This window comes from Ceraceosorus guamensis, assembly GCF_003144195.1.
Source record: "Ceraceosorus guamensis strain MCA 4658 unplaced genomic scaffold IE81scaffold_16, whole genome shotgun sequence".
Lineage (NCBI taxonomy): Eukaryota > Fungi > Basidiomycota > Exobasidiomycetes > Ceraceosorales > Ceraceosoraceae > Ceraceosorus > Ceraceosorus guamensis.
Genome location: NW_020290011.1, coordinates 353,396 through 363,282, shown reverse-complemented (window position 1 = coordinate 363,282; position 9,887 = coordinate 353,396). Strand labels below are relative to the sequence as shown.

At 56.8% G+C, this 9,887-nt stretch overlaps 2 protein-coding genes across 2 annotated transcripts; one reads left to right on the top strand and one right to left on the bottom strand.

Annotated features, from left to right (window-relative positions):
• Positions 1 to 1,532: 1,532 nt before the first annotated feature.
• On the top strand, positions 1,533 to 4,658 carry IE81DRAFT_322056 (putative PDC1-pyruvate decarboxylase, isozyme 1). Its single transcript, XM_025513516.1, has 5 exons — positions 1,533 to 1,862; positions 1,981 to 3,449; positions 3,601 to 4,035; positions 4,226 to 4,265; positions 4,388 to 4,658. Exons 1-5 carry the CDS (start codon positions 1,778 to 1,780, stop codon positions 4,438 to 4,440), a joined length of 2,082 nt encoding a protein of 693 aa, XP_025371045.1. The 5' UTR covers positions 1,533 to 1,777; the 3' UTR covers positions 4,441 to 4,658.
• Positions 4,659 to 4,912: 254 nt separating this feature from the next.
• On the bottom strand, positions 4,913 to 9,749 carry IE81DRAFT_62457 (hypothetical protein). The gene is made up of 2 exons (XM_025517483.1): positions 8,100 to 9,749; positions 4,913 to 8,008 (listed from the first exon to the last, which is right to left on the bottom strand). The coding sequence occupies exons 1-2, from the start codon at positions 9,565 to 9,567 to the stop codon at positions 5,028 to 5,030; spliced, it is 4,449 nt and encodes a 1,482-aa protein (XP_025371044.1). The 5' UTR covers positions 9,568 to 9,749; the 3' UTR covers positions 4,913 to 5,027.
• Positions 9,750 to 9,887: the final 138 nt, after the last annotated feature.

Here is a 9,887-nt window from a genome sequence, read left to right as displayed (position 1 = left end):
GGGGGGGGGGGGGGGGGGGGAATAAGTGGAGCATGGGACGTGAGCGTGAGCTCCATGCACATGCACATGCGCGTCCACGTGCGCCTCTCGGTCTGGTCTCCCGCACACTCGACTCACAGTGGCAGTCTATCGACGCAGGAAGGGTGAGATGCGGAGAGACAAAAGTGTCAGCGCGCGCGCGCGCGGACTGCGTGACTGGTCCCACATCGCTGGCAAGTGCCTCGTCAAGAAACGCTCACCTGACCGAACGACATGATGTCTAGCAATTAAGGCAGAGAAAGGGTGATGAAGCACGAGTGAGTGAGGTGGAGATGGAGATGGAGCTTGAAGTGTACGAGATACGACGTGAGGGTGGGGATGCTACGTGTATTCGATGATGGATGGTGGTCAAGAAGAGTCACCAGTCGTGAGTGTTCAGCAGCGAGCACAAGCAGCGCACACGCGTATGCAAAGTCGTGAGTTTGGAGTCAAAAGTTTGAGTCGCGATTCGAGTCGTGAGTGTTGACGCAACGTACGTACGCAACCTCTGAGGTCTTCTTCTGACGAGATCGGCGCACGCGTATGAGCCGGGGGATATGGCGTCACAGCTAGGGTCTGCCTGCACTGCATGCGTGTGCGTGTGCGTGTGCGTGTGCGTGTGCGTGTTGCTGGCTGCATGGCTTGTGCGCATGATGTGATCGGCGCGGCTGGCGCGCTTGCCGCGGTGGAGGCGAGCGAGCAAAGCAGCAGGCGTGCAGCAGCAGGGATCGAGGTGCGCAAGCGGTGGCGGGAGACGTCAGGTGCAATTGAGTCTCGGCGACATCTCAAGACTTTGCTCTACTACTACTACTGTACTCGTGACCATGAATTTGCATGCCGCGTACGGTTCGCAGTCTTGAGTACCTTGAACTTGTTTTGCGCAGTATCTCGAGCGAGTTGCTGCCTGCGCGCTCGCGAAAGCAGCAGCAAGCGACAAGGAAGAGGCCCCGCAGCAATTAGGTGAGCGTGAGGGATGGAGAGAGTTGAATGGCCACCACGTGACGCGCCTCAGCTTTGCGCTTTGCGCGTAAATGAATGAGAATCACGCCGATCGGCACTTAGCATGCACAGCGGGCGGGCAATGCACACGCTGCATTTATGCTGCATGGGTAGGCAGGCAGGCAGGCAGGCAGGCTGCTAGGCTGGCGGTTGCATGCTGGGTGAACCCTTGCGAGAGTCTGATGAGTGCACGGTGCACATCCCTTGTGGTGCATGGCCGAGCGACGAGCGACCTCCACATCCAACGCTTGAATCGAAGTGGTGCGACAAATGACGCGCCAGCAGCAGCAGAGCCGGCGGCAATTAAGAAATCACAATTCACGAATCACGCATTGTTAATCAAGAACGTGGATCAGGGATCAAGCACAATAAAGGGTGGACGTGAATTTGAGTTCGAATTTGAATTCAAATTGGAATCTCGAGTCAAATGCGAATCAATTTGAATAGCCGACAGGCAACAAGCTCGGATAAGCGTGCCTAGCTATAGCTGAATCGCTGCTGCTGCGTAGGGTGCTCCACGCCCACCGCGCACGGGCTCAGACCCTTCTCGTTGCCAATTCTTGAGGCATGATTTGAATTGCTGGGGCCATCTCGGTTGGAATGACAGCTCTTTGGTCTGCCCAGACGCAACCATCATCACGCAACCCCCCGAAACACACCCCGCAAAAGCCCAGCCAGCACACTCCCGCGCCGCCCTACCTGCTCCCTCGCTCCCTCCACCCACGCCTAGCTGCACCCCCTCACGCTCTCGAGCGCAATCATGAGCAGCGCAACCCCTGCCAAATCCAAACATGATGATGCGGCGAGCAGCACCCTGACGCTAGCCGACTACATCCTAGAGCGCCGTGAGTTCCTACACGTCGGGCGGGAAGCGAGAAGCGAGCCCTTTGGTGTTTCCCCTCTTTCGCTCACTTGCTCGCACTCCTTCCCATTTCTCTCCCCTCTCCCCCCCACGACGCACAGTCAGCTCTCTAGGATGCAGCTCGATACAAGGAGTGCCGGGCGACTTTAGCATGCCCTTTTTGGATGCCGTTTCGCAGCATGCTTCTTTCGAGTGGGTTGGCAATACGAACGAATTGAATGCTGCTTATAGTGCGGATGGATATGCTAGGTGTGCTCAGATCGAGTCGAGATGTAGCGACGAGGGGCAGGCAGCAGCACTAGGAGGAGGGGGAGGTGTCGAGCAGGAGGAGGAGGAGGAGAACGTTAGCAAGTTGAGAGCGCCAACATGGACATCTTCGGAGCAGAGCGGCAGCGGCGGCGGACGAAAAAAGAGTCCGAACAGGAGACCGCGCGGAAGCAAGATTGCGGCGCTGTGCACCACGTTTGGCGTGGGCGAATTGTCGGCGCTGAACGGCATTGCCGGTTCCTACGCCGAGAGGTTGCCCGTGCTGCACATCGTCGGCGTACCCTCCACGCAAGCCCAGTCCAACAAGGCGCTCCTGCACCACACGCTGGGCGATGGCGATTTCGCAGCTTTTTCGCAAATGTCCAAACACGTATCTTGCGCCGTGGTGCATTTGGGCGAGCTGCTTGTTGGAGAGGGACAGATAGAGGAGGAGGGGGATGAGGAGAGCAGCAGCAGAGGCAAGATGCTTGCAAAGGAGGTGGATGCGTTGTTGGCCAGGGTGGTGAGGGAAGCCAGACCGGGTTACTTGGCCCTACCCACCGACCTGGTGCATCTGCCCATCCCCACCTCTCTTCTTCGCGCACCCCTCCACACATCCCACGCGCCCAACGAGGAGAGCGTGGAAGCGGAAGTGTTGCGAGAAATCTTCAAGAGGTTGGATGAGAGCAGGAACCCTTTGATCATTGTGGACGCTTGCACCATACGTCATGCGGCCATCAACGCCACGCTGGACCTGGTGCATCGCAGCGGCTGCACCTTTGTCAGCACGCCCATGGGCAAATCCGCCTTGCCAGAATCATCGCCTCAGTACGCCGGCACGTTTATAGGACCCAACTCTGAACCCGCTCTGCTCCAAAGGGTGCAGAAATCGGACTGCTACTTGTTCGTGGGTGCGCTCAGAAGCGACTTTAATACGGCCAGCTCCTTCAACAGCTTGACGGATCAAGCCAAGACGATCGAGCTGCACAGCAATAGGACGGTGCTGGGACATGCAGTGTATCCGGGCATATCCATGCACGCCCTGCTCCCTCGTCTAGCCGATCATCTATCTGCTCGAGCCAACGAATTGCGCGGGTTGTACGGTCTATCGGAGCAGGAGAGACCTAGCAATAGGCTTCCTACCAAACTGCAAGAAGGCGAAATGGCCGGACAGGAGGGAGAGAATATAAGCCAAATGTGGCTTTGGAAACGCATCGGTTCCTTTTTGAAGGAGGCGGATCAAGTCGTTGCAGAGACGGGAACTAGCAGCTTTGGCATTCTGGATACGCACTTGCCTGGTGGGCGTACGCGACTTCACAGTCAGGTGAGTGGCCAGCCCATCGTTGAACCCCTCCCTCTGCGCACACCGAGCCATGCGTCTGCCACCCTGCGCCTCCCTTTCTCTGCATCAGAGAATTGACCCGACGTGACCTTTCTTTTTGCGTTTCTTCTTCTTTTCTTTTGACCGTTGGCAGGTCTTGTGGGGCTCCATAGGCTGGTCTCTGCCCGCCACGCTTGGCGTATCCTTAGCTGCGAGGGAGCTTCACCTCGGTCGCACGCTGCTCTTCATCGGCGACGGTTCGCTGCAGCTGACAGCGACAGAGATCAGCACCATGATCCGATTGGACTTGCATCCCATCCTCTTCGTTTTGCGCAACGATGGCTACGAGATAGAGAGGCAGATCGAAGGTCCGGATCAGGCTTACAACAATGTGCCTAGTTGGAACAATGAGAAATTGTTGCAGGCGCTGTACGATCCCAGCGTTAGGCAGAGCATGGGCGGAAAGGAGAAGGAAGCGCAAAGGAGCCATGCGCACGACAAGGAGGTGCCTGTGCCCAGATACTTTGCGGTCAAGAGCAAAAAGGAACTCGACGACTTGCTGAAGGATGAGGAGTTTGCTAGTTGCAAGGTGAGTTTTGGCTGCCCCCACCGAATGTCGAATGCACGCGAGCGTCGAGCGTGGGGGGTAGACGATGTACCAGCCAAGCCGCAAGCAAAAAGCAAAGGAATCGCAAAAGCTCCTTTTGCTCCCGGACTTTTTCTAAGTGCTCTTCTTTTGCGTCCCTCTCTTTATTCAACCCACCCCCCAAAATTCGTAGCGCTTGCAATTGGTAGAGATCTTTATGCGCCGAGGCGATGGTGAGTAGAGCAGCCGCACGCACGCACGCACGCATGCACGCGATCCTCTTTCCTTGTTTTGCTTGCCAATGTGCGCTTCCGAGCGCTGGCTGATTTTGCTTTCTTTTTATCCCCACGTACAGCTCCCAGAGCTCTTGTCGCTCAAGCACAAGCTTCAGCAAAGCTTAACTCGTAAGGGGTCACTCGGACCTTCCCCATGCCCCTCTCTACGCAAGCGATGCGCACCGCGCAAGCACGTCTCAAAAGCATCGCGTCGCGAGTTCGATAAGAAAGATATTGAAAAGCTCGCAGGTACAATTGAATCAAGGAAGAGTTTTCGAAAAGGTAGAGGAGTTTGACGCGTGTGTGGAGAGAAAGTCACGTGGGAGCTGACGTGCGTGGTGTGTGATGTGTTTCGGGAAAAGATGCAGCTTGCTTGGTCGACGACCGGTGTGTGATCTGAGAGCAAATTGAAGAAAGGAGGGGACCATCATTCGCGTTGGGTGGGGTGGATGACACGACACTGCTTTCTGCGGACAGGTCGCTGCGTTCATGGATTTGGCGAGGAAGAACGCGGGCTGGATGGACAGCAGCTATCAAGGCGGACGCGAATGGGATCGCCAAGTGGTGCTGTTGGGATTTTGGTTCGTTGAGAGTGAGTGTCGGGCAACAGGGGTCACGGCGAGGTCGAATCGTTTTATGGGACGCATTCAAGATTTTCGATGGGAGAGCAGACGTCGAGGGAGCTGCTGGTCGACGCCTTTTAGCAGTAACTTCTCGTCTCTATGCAGGCACCCTCTTTCGCATGGAGATCTCATCCTTGCCTGTCACGGGGACCCCAACCGCAGGAAGCTGGGCATCATGAATGGCGGAGTCGCCGCCGGCTCGCCTGTTCACTTCGAGGCATTCGCGTCCGAGCAGACCTTGATGTTGACAAGGACTGCCCGCAGGCTCTCGGCCTTTGAGAGTCTCGTCCAGAGAGAACGGCGCGGATGCGTCCCTCTTCCCTCGCGGCTCCTCCGGCGGCTTGGTGGCGTTGAGATCGTCGAATACAGAAGAGCGCTTGACGAGCGCCTTTTCGCCCACTCCGTCACGGCGGGAAGAAGGTAGTAGGTCCGATCGACGTGCTATTGGAGGACACCCTGCTACATTCGCGCAGCCATTTGGGCAATATTGCGAAGCGCCATGACAGAATGGTGGCACTGCTCTACGCTGAAAAGCCGCGGGACTCGGAAGGCATCCATCAGATCCTACACACCCGGCTGTTCGGCGGTCAGGACTACTGGACGTGCCTTGAGCATTCGGGGCAACTTGGCGTGCGTTGCCTATAGCCCAGGAGCGCCCTTTGAGGTGTAGCACTCGATCGGATACTGACTTCGGGCACCCCATGAGCCCAGCACATCCGATGAGGCAATTGTTAGGGTAGTGGCAGTTCAACGTCCAAGAAGGTTTTTGTCTGGCTTGAATGGCGTCGGCCGTGCAACCACCCACACCCTCGCACCCTGGTCCGCAATTTGGTTCAGAGCAGTACGTGGGACCCTGCAGTGGCTGTCGTTTGGCCAGTTGGGACAGTGCGGGGGATGCCGGACTCTCAAGGTCACGGGGCCTGAGCACAGATTCGGGGCAGCCACCCACACCCTCGCATCCTGGTCCGCAGTCTGGTGCATTGCAGTACGTGGGACCCAGTGGCTGTCGCTCGGCCAGTCGTGCAAGTGTTGGGGATGCCGAAATTCGAGCAAGGTCACGTAGCGCAATTTTGGGGCAGCCGTTGACACCGGCACAGCTAGGTCCGCAGTGAGATGGAGGGATGCAGATGGTTACGCCTGGAGTTGGGTGGCAAGGTATCACGCAACCTGCTCCACAGCTTTTAGGAATGCAGGCGGTAGCGTCCTCTCGTTTTGCAAGGTCTTTACTTGCTGCTATGTGCCGGGGTCTTAGCGCAACTTTGGGGCAGCCATTGATCCCGGCACAGCTAGGTCCGCAGTGAGCTGGAGGAACGCAATTGGTCACCACCGGAGTCGGTTGGCAAGGTAGCACGCAACCTGGTCCACAGCTTTTAGGAATGCAGTCGGTAGCGTCCTCTCGTTCTGCAAGCTCTGTACTGGCTGCTATATGCCGGGGTCTGAGCGCAGTTTTGGGGCAACCATTGACTCCGGCACAGCTAGGTCCGCAATGAGATGGAGGAATGCAGATGGTCACCCCCATGGTCGGCTTGCAAGGTAGCACGCAACCTGGTCCACAACTTTTGGGAATGCAGGCGGTAGCGTCCTGACGCTCCGCTAGAAGCAGCGGCATGAAAGTTGACGGAGATGCGTCCGTGGGACTTCGAGTGGTCAAGCTTGTGATGGTTGGTGTGGTTGCTCGGCCGGCGGGTTCGCTGCGAGACTGAACTAGTCCCAAGGCATCGGTTGGTGCCGCAGGATTCGTCGCAGAACTACGACGCGATGCAGCACTGGCGTCTGCTGCGTCGGGCGTTTGGCCGGTCTGTAGATTGTGAGTCTGTACGCCAGGCGGTGGCTTGAGACAATCCCCTGTCTCGTCGCAATCGTTGGGACATCGTGCAGGGCATGAGTAGATGATACAGATCCCTTGATGGTCGCATCCCTTGGGACAATCCGGTGGACATTCATCGGCTCGGGCGCGCTTAGTCAGAGAGGCGGTAGGCGGACACTCTCCGGCGGGATTGCAACTGTCTGGACACTCCTCCGGACAATCGCCGTTGACGCCTTGACGCTTCACGAAATTTGGTGCAAGGCCCGCCGCGTCGGATGTTCCAGGCGCCATGCGGAGCTGGACGACATCTGCCACAGTCGGACACTCGCCATCCCGGAGGCAGTTGTTCGGGCACTCTTCAGGGCACGTGGGTACGTCTTTACGCTTGACGAAGGCCGTGAGCTCACTAGCTGGCGTCTCGTCGATGGAATGATTGATGGTGAAAGCAGGCGGAGATGGGCAATTTCCATATCGGTCGCAATCGTGGAGGCATTCGGGCGGACATACGTAGGTGTGGACGCGCTTCGTCAGCGACACAGAGGCTGCCGCATTCGCGGTCCCGTCCACCATACGCCTGACCGTCACCGTGCTGGTGGATTTGAGTGGGCACTCAAAAGCTGATAAGCAGGTTTTGGGGCACTCTGCAGGACAATCCTGATCACTTTGGGTTACAGCTTCGGATCCTGCCATTTCCGTAATGTCTTCAATGCTACGCTCAAGCGTACCGGCCGGTGGATCCGGACATTTCCCGTTGTTCTTGTCGCAAGTGTAGAAGCATTCCGCAGGGCAAGCAAAGACGTGTTGACGCTTGATGTTCGCGAATTCTTCAGATGAGGCGCCATCCTTAACGCTTTGACCTTGCACTGTCTCCCCTTCTGCCAGACATATCCCAGAAGGGGTGCAGAATTTGTGGCATTCTGGAGGACAGTCAGTCAAAGCATCTTGCTCTGTCAACGATGGGTTTGTTTCGATGTGTCTGGAGAGCGCGTCAATCCTTGCAACCTCGTTGGAGTCGCTCGAGCGCTTGATTTTTGCGAGTTCCTCAGACGAGGTGTCGTCCTCTGCGCTTCGATCTTGCACTATTTCCGCTTTTGCCAGGCAGACCGTGGGACTCTCGCAGAAATTTGGGCAATCCGGAGGACAGTCCAGGATATAGTCTAGTTCATTCGACGATGGGTCTGTGTCGATGTTTCTGCTGAGCACTTCGTTTTGAACAGGAGAGCTTGTGACACCGAGCGTCGTTCTACGAGTCAAGGTTGCCTCGTAATTTGCTGCATTGAGAAAGTTGCAGGGCTCAAGTTAGAATCATGGCGAATCCAAAATCGACGCAATCTACGGCCACCAACGTAGGGAGGGACTCACATGGCAAACCGGTCTGGCGACCCACTGTCTGCCGCGCAATCAGATTCGATGGCGCGCCAGCGAGACCCGGGCAATCTCCGAGTCCGGCACATATCTTAGGACAATTGGGCATCAGACAGGTAGGCGCCCCTTCCTCCCGCTGTATCAGATTTGAAAGCCCGTTGACAGTCGGTAGCTGAAGCCTCCTGAGTCCAAGAGATTCATCTTGGCGCGTTTCTTCATGTAAAGAGCTTTGCGATGCCGCGCTGTCTCCGGCTGCACATTTACCCAGCCCCAAGCACCAGTTCGGGCAGGGTGGAAAGCACTGCGTTGGATCCTGTCGCCGTGTCAGGCTAGAAGATATGAGGTTGGCCGGCTCTCTCTTACTTCTAATCTCCATGAAGTCATCCTGGTACCCACGTCGGCTGATGGGAATCGACGCCTGATCAGAGCTCAATAAAGTCGAGGATGTCGAACCCACACCTCTCTGCTCGATCGCGCTTGTGACAGCCACGCTTTTGCTCCTAGCAACGACCCAAGGGCCGCCAGAGCAGCCGCCTATTCCGTCGCATCCTGCAGGACAATGCGGATAGCTGCAGTCATTTTCCGGAAAAGGGATTTTGCCGCTGATGTCGACGGTCGCTGCTGATACGTCACGGGATAGGTGTTCGCTTTGAGAAGTGTGAGAGTCATCCTCGCTCTTGCGCTGGATCATAGTGCCTGAAAATTGCCCAGGACAGCCCTCCTGCCCTTCGCAGCCTTGTGGACACAAATCTGGCCAAGCACAAGCAAGTGACCGTTTGAGCAATTTTGCCGCTGCGGGTACCCTGGCAATTTTGGGAGGACAGCCGCCTTTCGCTTCACATCCCTCAGGGCAATGCGTGGGGAAATGGCACTGAGTGGGGTTCGATGGGCAGCCACCTAAGCCTGCACATATCTCGGGACACCATACGGGATAGTGGCAATAAGACATGTTGACTTGACGTTTCGCAAGGGTGGAAGGACAGCCGCCTTTCGCTTCACACCCCACGGGGCAATGCGTCGGAAAATGGCACTGAGTGGGATTTGATGGGCAGCCGCCTTTGCCAGCACAGATCTCGGGACAATATCCGGGATAGTGGCAGTAAGCCACGTTGACTCGGCGTTTCGCAAGGGCTTCGTCGGTAGGCTTTTGGCGCGTGACCAGCGCCGGCAGCACCACCGTTGCGCCGCCATCGCCTTCCGTTGTCCGGCGGTTGGTGGGCACACTTGCGCGTTCTTGTATGGAGACGTCCAAGACATCAGGCTCGCTTGCGAGAGCTATAGGGTCCACGACTGTGAAGCCCCTCCGCTCGGCCTCTAGCGGAGGACAGGGACAATTTTTTGTGCACTTGCACTCTGCAGGGGCGCAGTTGAGAGTGATGCAAGCGCCAATGCCAATGCTTCCAGAAGTGACTGGTCTGATGATCAGGCAGAAGGCGAGCAGATAGAGGAAGCAGATAGGCCGCATGATGAAGGGTCGAGCTGCGGCGAGTCGCTTGATGATGAGTAAAGCACAGCACAGCCCCTTGGAAACAGAAGGGTTGCTGAGAATCGAGGTTGAGGACGAGAGAAAGAAGCCCAAGAGAAGGGGGGAGGAGTTGAAAGGTGGAAGAGGAAGAGGGAAGTGGCGGCCAGATCAAGAGCCTTACAAACCTCGACGAGCAGACGGACGAAGGTGAAAAAGCCGGAATGCGCTCCTTATGTACCCTTCCGAGTACCAAATATCGCATAAGCTAATCAGGCTGCGGATGCGCAGCTTGACGTGTGAGCGACATGGCTTCTGCATAC